The sequence below is a fragment of the Megalobrama amblycephala genome, linkage group LG1, assembly GCF_018812025.1.
Source record: "Megalobrama amblycephala isolate DHTTF-2021 linkage group LG1, ASM1881202v1, whole genome shotgun sequence".
NCBI classification, from domain to species: Eukaryota; Metazoa; Chordata; class Actinopteri; order Cypriniformes; family Xenocyprididae; genus Megalobrama; species Megalobrama amblycephala.
This window is the reverse complement of record NC_063044.1, coordinates 75,338,862-75,357,220: the sequence shown is the minus strand read 5'-3', so window position 1 is coordinate 75,357,220 and position 18,359 is coordinate 75,338,862. Positions and strand designations below refer to the sequence as shown.

Genomic DNA, 18,359 nt, shown 5'->3' with positions numbered 1-18,359 from the left:
ATCAGTGAAGCTCCTCCCACAGCAGTTCATCAATAAATGCTGGAATATTCCCATCAGAGGAGCATCAACGCATCAGGAAGAGCTGAAATCTGCAAAGACTGAGTTTATTAAAGAGGACAGTGAGAACATGAGTGATCCAGAACCCTGCAGAATGAAACACACTGAAGAAGAAAGAGGTTGGTGATTATTCTTCATTCCATGGGTGAACAGAAACAACAAAAGAAAAACAAAATGTGGGTGGGAAATTGTTTTAGTGGAGTAGATCCAATATCCTGTATTCTGGTGCCTTTTATTTAAACAATTGCTTTTATAGCCTAAGGGTGTTGGTCCTTTACAGGGGTCTGAGTGCAGTGATTTTTGGTCCATATTTGAACACTCCATATGATCTCAGACCCCTTTAAAGTAAAAGTAATAAAATTTTAATGAAGAATAGTTTGCAGTTTCATCAGCAGAAGTCTCACAAGGAGTTTGTAGGCCGCTCTTTGTACATTCACATTTCCACTGCACTTATACTCTAACAGAGTCTACTACCTATGTCATTTCTTCAGGTTGAATGATTCTGATTGGCTAAGAAAAATAGACAAAATTAGCAATTTTCCACACATGGACTGACAGGCTTCTGACGCTCGGACCCTGGATTTAGGCACAGTTGGATCTTCTAGATCATGGAAAGGCATTGGCAGGTCTCCAGTAGAATGCCAGTTGTCCATCAGTATCAATACAGGACCTGCACAGAACACTAGCGCACATACACAGATACACAAGATTCACAGCTGCTTCAAGGTTGAAGTTGGCCCGAGCTTTAACTATAAACAGGAAAGATTCCCAAAACATACTGATAAGTTGTACTTTTCTCTCAGTGAGAGGTACAGACAATATTCAAACTTATTCTCTAGTGTTTGAAGATGCAAAGGAAAATAAATGCTTTAACATACGTTGACAAAGTCATTCAAATATTTAGAAGGATAAATGTTGGTTAACAATTATAATTCTCTAAAAAGATATATATTGAGAATCCAACCCTTCATAATGTACACTTGTTTATTGTAATTTCAAGTTGTATGCGCACAAACACCTAAATCACGTGCACAGAAGCCAGCTGTCAAGCCCTGTTCACACCATGTCACTAGTTTACTGTGAAGTCGCTTGTGGGCGTTCCTAGTGCTGTCGCTCTAATATCATTGGCAGACTGCACATCTGATCATATCTATAGATATAATCACAAATGATATATAAAACTAAGAAATCATTCTAATTTGACTAGGAATTAGGCTTAAAAGAAATGTAGCATTTTGCTGTTGTAGAGTGTTGTGACTGCAGAGCTCAGTGCATTAAATCATTAACTAGATTAACTATCTATCTTTTTAAACACATTAAACTCAAAAAATACTAAAATGTCACTCAAATTTGACAAATAATCAATTTACTTGTCCCTAATAAATAACAACACTGCAAAAAATGCTGTTCTTACTTAGAATTTTTGTCTTGTTTCCAGTCCAAATATCTAAAAATTCTTAGATCAAGAAGCATTTTCTTGACAAGTAAAAATTATTTTCTTCTTTTTAGGAAAAATAAGACAAAATCAAGTGAGTTTTTCCTTAAAACAAGCAAAATTATCTGCCAGTGGGGTAAGCAAAATAATCTTAATCCAAACTGAAAACAAGATTATATATCTTATTTTTACTCTTAGGTTGTGTTTCCAATTAGAAATTTATCATTGGTCATGTATTAATGTAGATATTTGATTATTCTGGGTATCCCATACTTTCAATTATTCGTTCATTACGGACCCATATCCCTTATAGTCACATGCTCCAGGTTTGCGTGGATCTCACGACACAAACTCACCAGTTCTGATTCTCAGAGGGTACAGAGTTACTAATACATTTGAGTCAAACCACCACATGCTTGTTCATATAAAAACACAGTTTCCTTAGTCACAATACTGCAAATTGCTAAGCCAGTTGATAGACAAAAATCAAAAAGTCCTATGATGTGCTTACATGCTCCTATATTGGCCTTTAGTTTGAATCGATCCTGATGCAGATTTGTGGAAATATGGACTCCAATAATCTACTGGTCATAATGATTTCAGAAGATTGTCCTATGCTATTTCTTTGAGATCTTCTCTTCAGATGAGTTTTATAACTTTATTGCAGGGTGTTTGATTTCAGTTTTTGTCTTAGCAGGAAAATCAAGTCTTACAATGAGAATAACTGTACTGTAACACCTTAGCTTTAATTTCAACACGCTGCATTGGTAACAACTAGCTTCTCTCATTGACCAGAGCTGCTAACACTAGTTGATTGATGTACTGTAGATATCTAGCTAGCTAGCCTAGCAATGACTGCTAACAACATAGTGTAAGTGTTTAATTTATTAACTGGAATGGATTTGACTGATGGTGCACTGAAAAGTGAACACATACATGCACTGAATTAGAGATGGTAAAAGTAAGTGGGTCTAATATCATTGACCTTAAAAATTGGGAGGGTCTTGTCCCACCCATATACAATGGTTCTGACACTCATGCTTCATTCATTCATGATGCTGAAGAACATGTTAAATCTTTTCCCTGCCAGCGCATTTTTATAAAAGTTGCCAGCGACTGCCAGCTGTTACTTGTTTGGTTTACTTTGTTAATGTTTATAGTTTGTTTTTATTCAGTTTTCATGTACTTTCTGTCTTCAGGTTTTTAGTCAGTTTTCTTGTCGGTTGATCAGTTGAATTCTCCTCATTTGCCGGTCTGTTTGTATCCTAGGTTACTGATTTGATTAGTTTCCTCTGTTCATGTGTGTTTTTTTTATTAGTTTTTTTTTTTTTGCTCCTCTGTTTGCTTTGTATAAGCCCTTAAAGCTGATTTATACTTCTGCGTCAAGTGTACGCCGTCGTGTCACACGCAGCCTATGTCGTAGCCTGACGTTAACCTCTTCATCAATGCCCCTGAATGAAATAGAATGTACATGAAGAACAGATAGGTTCAGTAGCACAGTTAGGATGAACTCAAAATTAACAGCAGTTCAGAAGAGAATGAACAGAATGAACAAAAACACACATTTCTAATCCAAGAGTAAGAAAGACTGGTACAATATTTACCTGGATATTAAAGGAACTGAAATGACACAACATTGCACACAATTTGTCCCACACAGGACTCGAACCCACTCTCTCTATGTCAGGTGCCTGTCACTCATCTCATTGCGTCACTGGCAGAAGTTGCTAGTTGAAGTGAGAATCATGCTTACCAATTAGCATGCTAAGCTATCCAGCATAAGGAAACAAACACAGGCAAGGTCATCTTCGAAGAGGTATTTTGGGGAACTGTCCCACATGGAAAGAACCTATATGTGGATATATGCGCATATATGAAACCTATATGCAGTGTATATGTACATATATGCTGCATATATGCACATATATGATAATATATATGCTGCATATATGCGCATATATACTGCATATATGCTATATATATGCTGCATATATGCGCATATATACTGCATATATGCTATATATATGCTGCATATATGCGTATATATACTGCATATATGTGTATATATGCCACATATAGGCAAAATTGAGGTGCATATATGTGCATATACAGGAAATATAGGTCTCCTGTATTGCTTCTTCATATCCATATATATGCCCTATACATACAAGATATGTCTTCTATATAGCTAATGGCAGGATCTGGTCATTTTGTAGCTCATATCTCATTTTTGACTGTCATACATGATGCCTAGCTCATATTTTCTATTATCAAGGCAAAAACTAAGAATTAACGAAAGAACTTAATTATGCAAGAACTTATGTATGTGCGAATGTAGCAGTTATGTATTTAGACAATTATTTTGTGATTCCACTTGCCATGACCATATTTGGGGTTTCCTGCCGCCATGCTGACTTGGGGTGTTGACGCACTTTGCTGCTTCCCAGTCTGCATGAGACATCACAGCGGTAGGTCGCACAAAGTTTTTGCGGTGATTCAATTAAGGCCATGTTTAATGTAACAGCTGAATTCACATGATATATTTGTATGATTGTAATCGTAAACCCCTCTGTGATGTACATTCAGATGTTTCATTGATTATTTTTCTTTACTTAAGTTACTTTTAATATCTCTCTTTCTCAGCGTTGTGCGTTGCTGCCACATGCTGTTTGTATGCTGCACAAGTCCTCATATATTGCCATTTGTGTTATAAAGAATAAAGTGAGGACCTGATGGCAAGATTTTTCGCAGTCTGTCTTTGATTACGACACAACGCAGAAAACACACCGCTACACGAACACGTGAAATTGGTCCCACATGGAAAAAACCTATATAAACATATATGTTTCAATATAGGTTTGATATAGGTTTTTAATATATGTGACATATATAAAATTGGCCGTTTTCCTATATCATGTGTACATATATGTAAAACCTATATCAAAACCTATATTGAAACATATATGTTTATATAGGTTTTTTCCATGTGGGGTAACAAAAATCAAATATCTGTTCAGTCAGATTTCAATCCTCAGATTCACCATGACACAAGGAATCCATATACATTAAGTTCATGATTTTCTGACAGACTGTTTAAAGTTATTAGCATTTTTCAGATCTCATGACCTGTAGGTTGCACTGTTCCTGAGTTTGGCATGAAACCTTAGATCATGGTTTCGAATAAGCATACCAATTTTGCTCAAAGTTTGGCCAAGATACAGCCTCTGAAACTATTTTGGGTCTGCCTCGTTAAGTTTGCGACATAACTTTTGAACAAATATGGTTATAATTCAGAAAATAATCGTCATTTCTGTGTGGCTCAGTTCAAAGATCATCTGAGAAAATTTTTGTAAGAATCTGTTTTTTTTATATATATATATATATATATATATATATATATATATATATATATATATATAGGAATCTGGTGAACTAAATTTAAGTTTTCTAGAACAAAGGGTTCAAAAGTTATAACCTTTAGAAAAGTTTAGTTTAGAGACCACTCATCTTGTGCCATGTAGGAAACTGTGATTGCTTACAGATTAAATGTCATGCCTGATCCATCTAAAGTTTCATGTCCAAACGAGTGATTTATAACACAAATCATCTTCATGATAATAAAATAGTTCATAATCATGCAGACCAGTTTTTAAACCAGGGTTGGGTTTCCAAAAGTGAACTGTGGTTGCAAATTTTGTCGTTACAAATAGAGTTCAATGGGACTTACGACAATAGTTTGCTAATGATGCACACGCCAAATTTGTTGAGATTAAATTACTATTAGACTCTTAAGTGATCTTGAATTTGAGCTTCACTTTTTACTTCATGTTTGTCTCTCATTTGAAAACTTACATGATTTAATGTTTCTTTTAGATCTGATGGACGTGAACAAGAGAGGAAAAACGAAAGCCAAAAAATCTGATGAAGAGGCCATAACACTTTTAAGAGAGACATGAATCTGATTTTAACTCATTCTTCATTGTTTTTCTTCAGAACATCTAGTTTCTCTTCCAGTTCTACTCTTCATGCAAATACAAGATATTATTTCATGTAGTTTTGAATGGAAACAGATCTCTCTCTTTACTGACTTATAAGAACCAAAGCATATCAAGAGAAGAGAAGCAAAGAGACCAATCTCATTCGCTTTTATTTTTACTCAATTTTTGTACTTAATGAATGATTAAACTCATTATTTTGTTTTTTTTCCCTGCTGACTCTGCTTTTTTTGTCTATGTTTTTCTTTATAACTATTCATATTTATAAGAAATAATTATGGCTAGGTTTACATGTTGGAGTGGGATTAGTGGCTTAGAATATCTTTTTTTTAATGTTGTATTGTTACTAAAATTGTCATTTTTCCTTCACATTTCTGTCCATTATGCATTGTTTCAATATATTTCAATATAATTGTTTCACTATTCTATATAAAACTCATAGTGCTGTGTGTCACGTTCACTCAAGAGAGACAATACATATAGGCTAACATAATGATTCATGTTGCAATTTTAAGAAGACTGAAAGATGGATCAGCATTGGGATCCATGTTTCCCTTTATAAAATGAGTGTGCCATCCACACCACAGACAGACTGACTGCACTTATTTACATGTTCAGATTTGTCTGCATCCCATAGTGTCTATATACATGAAAAGGTGACCGTTTTATGCAAGGGGCACTTGTTGTATGTGTAAACAAAATTCAAATGTATTTGCGAGACATTTTCCTGCATTTTATTTCTTATGTTCATATTAAGGTGCAAGTGTTTATAAGCTCAATACAAAAAATGATAGAAATTATGTACCCCATACCCCTATGTAGATTATTATTTCAGATAAACTTTATTTTCACTACTTCTTACTGAGGCTTGTTCTACGATATGTGCAGTCCACTTACACATTACTGCTTATTGCACTTAATGTACTTATTTTGGCACAATAAATCTTGCAAAAATGCAAATTAGACACATAGATCTTCTTAGTCACTGTGACCTTTCATCGTACACATTTAACCCAATGATTATTCAGGTAGGGTCAGGATAGTCAAATCTACCAAATCATAAAGTTCTCACCCGCCGCAGGTTGAAGCTCTTCAGCAATGAAGCTCTTGTGCTGCTTCTTTTTTGATGCTCAGTTTGTAGTTATAAGTAAAGTCTCACAGAAGGCAATAGTAACACTTATTTTATTGGTTACAATACAAAGGTGTTAATGTCAAATAAAATAAAACTTAAAATCAGCTTCAGCTAAAAAGCTTAATAATCCTTTAATCAGCAATACTGGGGATGTTGTTAAGCGTCCATCGATAGCGTATCAGGTGTCCTTCATGCTTAATGCAGAGGTGCTTCACTCCTTAGTCTTTTTATACTTACTTTGGGGGAATTCCAAATCCATCTCATCCATCAAGTCCTCTAAACATTGTTCATGAACTTAATTTTCAAAACTTTTGTTCTACATAATAAACAAAGGATGTCATCAGAACGTGCGATTTTAAGCAACATATGGGCTTTAAGGAACAAAGAGGAGCTACGCATAAACTCAAGGATTTGCCATGAGTATCCTGACTCTTGCTTGATGGTCTTTACAGAGACCTGGCTCCACCATGATGTCTTCCGGGGTATGAAGAGTATATCAAGAATGATACTCGAGGTAATAAGATTTTAGATAAATGTTATGAAAATGTGAAGAATGCATATGTTGCCAAGTCTAAACCTCCTTTATCAAACTGTGATCAAAACATGATTCACTTGATTCCAGATTATAGAACACTTTTAAAAAGATGAAGACAGTTTCTGTTTGATCTGATGACAGTATTTAAAGGGCTGCTTTACTTCTACAGACTGGGAACTCTTTCATGAGATGGACATTGAAAGTATAGCTGATTATATTAACTTTTCTGTGGACACAGATGTGGAAAAGAAAACAAACTGTATTTCCTAATAATAAAAGTTATATAACAAATGTATGTTATGTGTTGTGTGGGATGGAAGTTGTGTACTGATCGTGTCATGATGTCCAAGACAAATTTCCCAGGAATGGGAAAATCTATCAGGAAATCTATTCTATTCTATTCTATTGTGAAAGTCTCACAGGAATGCACTATATCTCCATGCACCATACATTTGTGTTTCACCTCCAATTTAGTCCTTTCTTGTGTCAAATATATATAAAATGCCAATAAAAAAAAGAGTTATAGAACAAATCAATAATCAATTCACTTTGTTTTTTGTGTGCTTTAGTCTGTTGTTTTTTTAGTCTCGACCTGAAACAGTGTAAATCTGGTGAACATCAGCATGTTCTTCAGTGATGAATGAATGAGGAATGAAGAATAAACAGTTCTTTGTTCTTCAGTATCATGATGTTTCATTCAGCAGGTTCTGGATCACTGGATCTCTCTGTCCTTCCAAATGCTTTCTGGTAGTTCTGACAAAAACAAACAAGATTAATTTCCAACAGACATGATGTGAGATCAATAATAAATTTCAGATTTCTGTTTAATACAGTTTGCCCTGGACATGTGTTGTTTACTCTGGCTTGAGATGTGTTTCCCATTGCATAACTAATAAGATGTGTGCTTTTGGTCACATGACCAGAGCACTGCTGTTACATAAACTACCACTTAGTGGTTTGTGAACAGACAGTTATTTAAAGAATAAATCCCGAAGTATACTTAGTTTTTATATGTACGCTAGCATGCATACAGTTGAATGCCTTTCTTATATTAACAGAGGAACAATCTGAGACCAACCGATAATCGGTTTTATTGATATTTTTCCCAATATTTAAGCAGTTTTCCATAATTTGTTTTGTAATATTGGATTAACTGATAAATGTCTATGCTCATCATTAGTCTTGTGAAGTTGATTTCATATCGCTGTTCACTTACCCTAGGGATGGGAATCGATTACAAAAAGAACTAATTACAAGGCAGTTGGAATAAAAATATTTGACTATTTCTGCCACAAACAGTTACAGTTAGCATTACTACATTAAATCCATGGTGAATGTTGGTGATTTGTGCACTTAAAAGTTTTCTAAATCTTGTTTGTTCATGGCACAATGTTTCTCCTGGTTTCCACCTCAGCGCTGTTTGATCTGATATCTATGGTTAGTAAAAGTTTTTATCTAGATCTCGCAGTGATGCTGTAAATACTGAGGCAAATTCAAACACTTCCTCACTGGAGTCAGCGCTGTGTGCAGTGACGGTGTCATATGATCAAGTTTCATTCCGTCGTGGCTGTTAGGAAATTAAAAAATTAATAATGAATGAATGAATGACGCTTTTATATAGCACTTTTCTTATGTGTGACTGTACACCCAAAGCGCTTTACAATCACATCAGGAGTCTCTCCTCATACACCACCAGTGTTCAGCAGCTGAATGACGCGCCAGTGCGCTCACTGTAGGTGGAGAGGAGAGAGATAGAGAGCCAACAAGCACAGAAGAGACTGTGTTTCTCAGCACATAAAGATTAACTACTTACCGTGATCTCAGACTGTGGTGATGTGGTTTCTCCACTGCATGGATCTTCATGTGTGACTTCAGGTAACTTTTAATATAAAAACTCTTTCCACAGTGATAACATGTGTACGGCTTCCCTCCGCTGTGGATCCTCTCATGTTTTTTCAGAGATGATGACTGATTGAATCTCTTGTCACAGTTTGAACACTTGTACGTTTTTTCTACAATGTGGATCCTCTCATGTCTTTGCAGAGATACTAACTGAATAAATCTCATGTCACAGTGTGAACACTTGTAAGGTTTCTCTCCAGTGTGGATCCTCTCATGTGTTTTCAGATTTGATGACAGACTGAATCTCTTGTCACAGTTTGTACACTTGTAAGGTTTCTCTCCAGTGTGGATCATCTCATGTGTTTTCAGAGATGATAAATCACTAAATCTCTTGTCACAGTGTGAACACTTGTGAGGTTTTTCTCCAGTGTGGATCCTCTCATGTTTTTTCAGAGATGATGAATCACTAAATCTCTTGTCACAGTGTGAACACTTGTAAGGTTTTTCTCCAGTGTGGATCCTCTCATGTTTTTTCAGAGATGATGACACACTGAATCTCTTGTCACAGTGTGAACACTTGTAAGGTTTCTCTCCAGTGTGGATCCTCTCATGTTTTTTCAGAGATGATGACAGACTGAATCTCTTGTCACAGTGTGAACACTTGTAAGGTTTTTCTCCAGTGTGAATTCTCTGGTGCTGTTTTAAATCACTCCCTCTATTAAAAGTCTTCTCACACTCAAAGCACATGTACTCTCTCACACCAGTATGAATTTTCTGATGTCTGCGTAAACTCTCCAGCAGTGAAAAACTCTTTCCACACACAGAACATGAATGTGGCTTCTCCTTCATATGAACTGTCAGGTGTTTCTTCAGGTGTGATGACCCAAGAAACGTTCTGCTGCAGTGATCACATGTGAATGGTCTCACTCCGGTGTGGATCCTCATGTGATACTCAAGACTATGTTTGGTTGTGAAACTCTTTCCACACTGGCCACATGTGAACGGCTTCTCTCCCGTGTGGATCTTCATGTGGCTCTTAAGGTCTGATGAATTTCTGAAGCTCTTCCCGCACTGATCACATGTGAACGGCCTCTCTCCCGTGTGGATCTTCATGTGGCTCTTAAGGCATGATGAATTTCTGAAGCTCTTCCCGCACTGATCACATGTGAATGGCTTCTCTCCAGTGTGGATCCTCATGTGATACTCAAGAATTCTTTTGGTTGTCAAGCTCTTCCCGCACTGATCACATGTGAACGGCTTCTCTCCAGTGTGGATCTTCATGTGTCTCTTAAGCCGTGATGATTTTATGAAGCTCTTCCCACACTGATCACATGTGAACGGCTTCTCTCCAGTGTGGATTCTCAAGTGTAATTTAAGGTCTTCTGATCGTGTGAAACTCTTCCTACATTGGTGGCATACATGCGGCTTCTCTCCAGTATAAAGTCTCAGGTGTAGTATAAGTTGTCCTGATTGTTTGAAACTCTTCCCACACTGATCACGCTTGAAGGGCTTCTCTCCAGTGTGGATCCTCTTGTGATACTCAAGACATTGTTTGGTTGAGAAACTCTTTCCACACTGAGTGCAGGTTATAGATTTTTTGGCTCTTCTTTTCTTTCTAAATGTCTTTTTAGTCTTTGTGCGACTCTGAGGTTTTTCTCCAGGTTTGGCATGATGTTTCTCCTCTACTTCACTCAGTTCTTCACTCTCCTCCTTTACTTCCATCAGGACTAAAATGAAAGGAGAAATATTTAATCTTTTAGAACTTTTTTCTTCATAAATGCAGTACAGTTTGATTTATAAATGTTACCATTTTTTATTCATCATTCCATGCCAATTTTCACACAAGTTAAAGTGTACTTAGCAGAGTTAACAGTTAGCAAACAGAAAATGTGAATGTTATAGTGATTTTATTACACAAAAGAACTGTGGTCCCCTGTTAGATGGTAAAGTGTGACACCTGTTTGGTTGCCTTTACATTTAGCAGTTTTTCATATTCTGACTTTCTCTGAATGTAATATCAATGTTAATATTAAAACTAGAACACCAGATATTGCCATACAAATACACTGTAGACAGATTTAAGGTCAAAACTCTTTTTGATTCTTGCATTGAAAATCTTTAATTGGTTCAGCTAAATTGCCAGTGTTAAAAGACATTTAGTTCACAATTTAATTGAGATAACTGACAATTTTGCATCAATGCAGCAAGTCAACATAAAATTTTGAGATCTGACCTGCAAAATTTTAGTGTGTTTTGTGATGGTAAGAAATGGCAAAGCACCCAAACAGATTTCATAATTTGCCATCTAACAGGGGACCAAAAGCATTTTGTTTAATTGAATCAATAATCACTGTATTAAGTGGTTACCTTAAAGAATTATTTCTGCTTGACTTAACCCATAAAACTTGTTTTTGTTGTTTTGTTGTTATAAATTAACATATTTAGGTTGGTTCAATAAGGTTTAATAATTGACTTGAACGAAATTCGCTATTTCACCATTACAGCAACAGGTTACCACAATAGGTTACCATTTTTTTATTCACCATTCCATGCCCATTTTCATACAAGTTAAAGTTATAGTGATTTCATTACACAAAAGGACACTAGTCCCCTGTTAGATGGTAAAGTGACACACCTGTTTGGTTGCCTTTATATTGAACAATATTTTGTATTCTGAATATCTCTGAATGTAATAGCAATGTTCATCATAAAACTAAAACACCAGATATTGCCATACAAATACACTGTAGAAAGATTTTGAAGGTCAAAAGTTTTATGTTGATTCTTGCATTGAAAATCTTCAGTTCAGCTAAAGTGTCAGTGTTAAAAGACACTTAGTTTACATAATTTAACTGAGATAACTGACAATTTTTTCAACTAAATTTTGAGATCTGACCTCCAAAATATTTAGTGTGATGGTAAGAAATGGCAAAGCAACCAAAAAGATGTCACAATTTACCATCAAAAAGAGTCCAATATTCACTGTATAAAGTGATGACCTGCAATTGTAACCTTGAAGAGCCATTTCTGCTTGATTTATCCCATAAACCTTAGTTTTGTTTATATAAATTGATGTATGTAGGTTGGTTCAGTTAAATACTATTTTTGGTTTTTAGTTAATTTAGATGTTACCATTTTTGCGGTGTTAGATCTCACCATTCCGTGACCAATTCCACAGTTAAAGTGTAAATGCTGAAGTTAAGGAGCAGCAGCATGTGCATTTTATAGTTATTTCACTACACAATAATACACTTGTAGGTTGCCTTTACCCTTTACATTTGTATTCAGTAATATTTGTATTCTGTATATCTCTGAATGTAACAGCTTTTTTTTTTTTTTTGGCTCAACATGGAAACATGGCTAGTGAGTCTCTTATATGATAGGTAGGAGGAACACAGTCCAGTCCTTAATCTTTTAAAATTGGGTCAAGTTTCAGTCGACTAAAAGTCTGAGCATTTTAGTCTTATTTTAGTCAGAATTATCCATGACTATTTTCGTCTAGTTTTAGTCGACGAAAACTGAAGACATTTGAGTTTTCTAAGCTTTAAGATGATACCTATTGTGTGTTTTTCCACGTTGGAAAACAAACATGGATGGGTCTGAGATCATTGGATACACACTGCATCCTAGAAAGAGACACGTTTTTATGTAAGTATGTTAAATCATTTCCTGTGTAATATCTTGTGAACAAAGCAATATATTATGTTAATTTTGGATTCATTTCGTCAGAATCGTAAGAATGTGCTTTAAATAATAATGTGCATTTTCTATGTTCTGTGCGTTTTTCATGAAGTTATGAGCATGTGAAATCTACATATTTCCCTACATATCGGTCCCTTTCTCTGTGTCAGACATAACTTTGTTTGTTGTCGTTTACACTAACTCACTGCAGCTGCATCTTCTAAATAATCCCGCAAGTGGGGCTTGAGGAAGAGATGTCGCCTGCGTCTGCGCAGCACAAAAGGACACTAGTCCCCTGTTAGATGGTAAAGTGTGACACCTGTTTGGTTGCCTTTATATTTAACAATATTCTGAAAATCTCTGAATGTAATAGTGTTCATAATAAAACTAAATCACTGGACTGATCATATACTGTAAGTAAGAGGCCACAACAGAGAATAAATTTCAAAAAGAGAATAAAAAGAAAATACTCTTCTGTAATGTCCACAACATTAGCTTTTGAACTGTTGCCATCTGGCCAACTGCATTTTCCCTTTGTATTTAAAACACATTCAAATGTTTTTTCCTCAAGCAATTCAAAGTTAAATGTTAATAACTGATGCTTTGGTCATTCTTTTTTCTTATTCTTTTTTTTGTATATTGTGATTGTTTATGCTTATTGTGATACCTGATGCCTGTGCGAACATTATATAATTATATGAAGTTGCATAATGACTTCAGTGCCAGTTCACCTTTCACACACACAGCTCGATTGCAGGCTATGGAGGTCCCCTGTTGGATAGGTATATCAGAGTTGCAAGTCCCCTCTTGGTATGTTTTTTTTTTTAAATGTTTACTTGAAGTTATATTATGAAAAAAGACCTTAAAGGTGCTCTAGAACGTTCTTTCACAAGATGTAACATAAGTCTAAGGTGTCCCCAGAATGTGTCTGTGAAGTTTCAGGTCAAAATACCCTATAGATTTTTTTAATAAATTTTTTTAACTGCCTATTTTGGGGCATCATTAACTATGCACCGATTCAGGCTGCGGCCCCTTTAAATCTCGTGCTCCCTACCCATCGAGCTTGTGACTGTAATAGACAGTGCATAAACAAAGTTCACACAGCTAATATAACCCTCAAATTGATCTTTACAAAATGTTTGTCATGCATACTGCATGCATGCTTCGGATCAAGTGAGTATAGTATTTATTTGATTGTTTACATTTGATTCTGAATGAGTTTGATGGTGCTTCATGGCTAAAGCTAACATTACACACTGTTGGAGAGATTTATAAAGAATGAAGTTGTGTTTATGAATTATACAGACTGCAAGGGTTTAATAATGAAAATAACGACAGTCTTGTCTCCGTGAATACAGTAAGAAACGATGGTAACTTTAACCACATTTAACAGTACATTAGCAACATGCTAACGAAACATTTAGAAATACAATTTACAAATATCACTAAAAATATCATGATATCATGGATCATGTCAGTTATTATTGCTCCATCTGCCATTTTTCGCTATTGTCCTTGCTTGCTTACCTAGTCTGTTGATTCAGCTGTGCACAGATCCAGACGTTAATACTGGCTTGTCTAATGCCTTGAACATGGGGTGGCATATGCAAATATTGGGGGCGTTCATATTAATGATCCCGACTGTGTTATGTTGAGATTCTGAGGTCTTTTAAACAAACAGAGGTGGGTAGTAACGAAGTAAATTTACTTCGTTACATTTACTTGAGTAGTTTTTTGGAAAATTTGTACTCTTTAGAGTAGATTTAAATGTGGGTAATTTTACTTTCCCACATTGTTCCTCTCGTTACTTTATTTTCAATGCAATACTGTAAATGCGTAGTTTATTCTAAGCACGCTAGGGATGTAACGATTCACTCAACTCACGATTCGATACGATTCACGATACTGGTTTCACGATTCGATTTTCTCACGATTTTTTTTAACAAAATGAGATTTAAATGAGAAAGTGTCTTTTTATTATTTCTCAGACAAAATGCTGTATATTTCTTTGTGAAATTGAAATATCTTTATAACAACTAAATTGAAATTTTAAAACAAATCCTAAATCAAATAAATAAATAAATAAATAATACAAATAAAAGAAATCTCTTCATATGAGTACATGAACAAGACGTTTATTTGCTCTATTACAGGCTGAACTATCTGTAGCCATTTAAAATTAGAGGCAACCACTGCATTTTAATCACAATCCCAACAAAGATGCTGTTTGAGCAGTTTTTAATTTAAATTAGATTGTATAATTTTTAACATCTGAAGCAAAAACAGAATGTTCAGACTTTAGCTTTGTGAAATTATGCTACATAAAACTTCATAAGAGCAGAAGGGCTGCATGAGAACGCAAATTCACTGTCTGACAGCAGGTGGCGCTTATGGAACAGCGGCAATACAGCGCTTCCATGGTTACCGCTCTAAACAAACAGCGCTGTGCGCTAAAACTATTTTAAAAGCCATTGTATGGAAGTAAGATGAAAAGAAAATACCATCTAAACTTTTCTGAACACAGTCAGTTCTCCTCAGCTATACATTCATATAACCCCCCGCCCCCAAATGTATCGCGATTCATTTAGCATCTCAACCGACTTGAATAGTCACATATTTTAATCGATTTTCAACCTGTTCCAGATGCATCGTTACATCCCTAAAGCACGCTGTCTCTTTTTTCATGAACGATGCCCTATTAAGAAATGAATCACTCTTTTGAGTCGATTCTGTTCAAAGACTTGATCAAACAAGTTGGCAAAACTGTCTAAATTGGTTGGTTCAGTTCAGTTCCTGCACGCGCTGAATCGACGGAAGCGGTTTCTCACTCGGAGTGTTCTATGAAGTGGCAGTGGATCTACAGTCAATTAAAAGCAAATCTGCAAATGCATCAATTGTTTGCCAGCGACAAAGGTCTTTATTAGTTGAACTGCGTATGCTGTCTGTGAACAATTCCACAGGTAGGCTACTATTGATTTAATTTGATTTAAATTCATACAGCCAATAGCCAACATATTACAACCAAGCAGATTATTCCTACGCCACGATAACAGTATGTAGCATTTCTTTACCGTTTTTATGGACATATATCTTTATTTATACATTAAATAAGCTACCATTGTTCAGAGATTATGAAATGAACACCCGGTTGCGCAGTGGCCGCGCCGGCGACCTGTTCGTATTTAAAATGAACGCCTTTGCCTTGACACAATTAACCAGTTTACACGCGCCTGCAGAATAATACATTTGATTACATTTTGGAGAACAAACAGAAGATGATCCGTCAATGTGCATTTGATCATTGTTTGTGTTCAGATGTTATGAGCGTGAGCACATCGAGTTTCTCTCTTCTTTCAAATGTAGCTGTATACATTATTATTATACAAAGCAAAAGACTTGAAGTGATATTTGGGCTACAGATGCCAGAAATAATGCTCGTCTCTTTTGTGTTTGTTGCAAAGATGCTAATTATGATAATAATTTAAATATAGATTATTTAAATATATAAGTACCTGTACTTTTACTTGAGTACAGTTTTTGGATACTTCACCCACCTCTGTAAACATAAGTAGGAGGAAACAATGGCGTTTGAGACTCACTGTATGTCATTTCCATGTACTGAACTCTTAATACTTAACTATGCCAAGGTAAATTCAATTTTCAATTCTATGGCACCTTTAAAAGAAAATTTTGTATGTCGTATTGTTAGTAATATAGGCGTGTATAGGTGTGTGTGTGTGTGTATGGTGGAGTTGAGTAACTGGTGCTGAGGATCATTTCTCATCAGCAGCCTGATAATATAAAGGAATATACAACAATATAACATATTGAGACCACCATTTACATAAGTATTCAAAACAATCGATTTCTTGGTATAAAGTATGCCATTTTTAGTGCGATGTCAGGCAGTGTTATTGACGTGTGCGCGCGAGGCGCCGGCGTGATCACTTCATCCGCTTCCTTACACCAGTGAAAACAACTTAAAATACTCAATTTTGGTCATACATAAACTGTAAAGAGTTTAATCATATCCGTGTACACTCACAATAAAAAAAAAATATATATATATTTTTGTGAAATAAAGAAAACAGGTACCACTTTCTTCCATCTTATAGTTTCCTTTCCAGTGTGGGAGGAGCTTCACTGGTGATGGGAGTGATGTGGGAGGAGCTTCACTGATGAATTCCAGTGTGGGAGGAGCTTCACTGTTGATGGGAGTGATGTGGGAGGAGCTGATCAGCCAAAATCAAAAATAAGAATCAAAATTAGTTAATAAGGTTGTTTTATAATAAATGACACTTCTAAGCATTTGCGCCGCTGCACTCATGGTACGGCAGAAAAGCTCCTTGATTACTACGCCGGAATGAGAGTATAGTTCCTAGCCATATCCGCCTAGAAAATCACAACTATTCATTTTCTGTCTGTCTTAGTACATGATGTAACTAAGTTTGTAAGTTTTAAATAGGTAAAATATTGAAACTCTTTGGTCATTTTTGAGCGAGATGCTAACGGTCTAATCAGATTCAATGAACTATGCTAAGCTATGCTAAAAGTGGTACCGCCAGAACCGGAGATCGGCTGAATGGATTCGAAAACGGTAAAACTCAACTGTTTAACTCTAGGAGAGTTGGAAAATGAGCCTATTTTCAAAAAAAGTGGAGTGTTCCTTCAAAACAACAATGGCTAGAGGAAGAGAGGGGAAAAATTAGTGTTTTCATCAGCGGTCTGAGGCTAATATTACAGCAAAATAAGTTTAACATTGTGTAATACATTTAAACCCATAAAATAAGGAAATTAAAATAAAATTACTGATTATATATCACTGTGTCAATTGTTGTCTCCATATGTATTATTATTATTAGCAATGAATGATGCATCAAATTAATGTAAGCATTCTCCCAAAGCATCATACACATTCACAATGCCACTATAGGAAAGTTAAATCAGTGCACTATACAAATGCAAAGCAATTGAATGCATTATAAAATGAAAGGGGGATAAAAAAAATAATATTGATAATAGTATATTCAAATTTAGTCCACAACATTATAAACCCAATTACACAAATTCTATAATTTTATACAATTTGAGTTAAAGAACTGAACATACCTAATAAGAGAAACATCCGTTGCGCTAACTTCTAACTGTGCACAAACCATGACAAGCGTCGCGTAAAACTCACATAAATGGACCAATACACAGAAATACATTTGCATACTCGACTCCAAACACATTTCGTTTTATATTTCATGAACTTTGACCAAATAAATAACTTTAAACATACCAACAATGGCTGGAAGACGAGAGGGGAAAAAAGGAGCGTCCTGCCTCATCAGCGTCCACTCGCGTTCTGACGCGACGCGCGCGCTCCTTAAAGGAACAGAGACACAGATAAGCATCCCGTTCGAACAAACACTGCAATCAATGGTTCCCACTCACAACATTGTGCAGGAATCCAACACTCAGTCAAATTACTGACTTAAAATAACTAGAAAAATAGCTTTGGGAAGTTTATAATGTAATATAAAAAAATGAAGTAAAGGGTTATGATGGTGTAGGCTACTATACATTTAATAAATTTAACAACATTTATAATATTAGTTAGCAAATCTTTGTTATTATGCAGTGCTATTCCCAATTCAGCAATAGTTTTTGTTTTTTTCACTCACCTCAAATCTTTTA

General features: G+C 35.5%; 2 protein-coding genes across 2 annotated transcripts in view; both read right to left on the bottom strand.

Annotated features, from left to right (window-relative positions):
- LOC125247564 (CXADR-like membrane protein) overlaps window positions 1–18,359 on the bottom strand; it is an 824,350-nt gene that overhangs the window by 40,342 nt on the left and 765,649 nt on the right. The gene's annotated exons all lie outside the window — the stretch shown is intronic.
- Window positions 6,652–18,215, bottom strand: LOC125246537 (zinc finger protein 345-like). The gene is made up of 4 exons (XM_048157483.1): window positions 17,962–18,215; window positions 16,773–16,877; window positions 8,968–10,723; window positions 6,652–7,907 (listed from the first exon to the last, which is right to left on the bottom strand). Exons 1-4 carry the CDS (start codon window positions 18,074–18,076, stop codon window positions 7,838–7,840), a joined length of 2,046 nt encoding a protein of 681 aa, XP_048013440.1. The 5' UTR covers window positions 18,077–18,215; the 3' UTR covers window positions 6,652–7,837.

Excerpts from the sequence above, each read along its gene's own strand:
- LOC125246537 (XM_048157483.1), bottom strand. The coding sequence starts at position 18,076 with ATGCTTATCTGTGTCTCTGTTCCTTTAAGGAGCGCGCGCGTCGCGTCA. Across the intron at positions 16,878-17,961 it reads TCGTCTTCCAGCCATTGTTG|CTCCTCCCACACTGGAATTC; the intron begins GTATGTTTAAAG and ends TCAACAGTGAAG. Across the intron at positions 7,908-8,967 it reads CACCACAGTCTGAGATCACG|AACTACCAGAAAGCATTTGG; the intron begins GTAAGTAGTTAA and ends TGTTTTTGTCAG.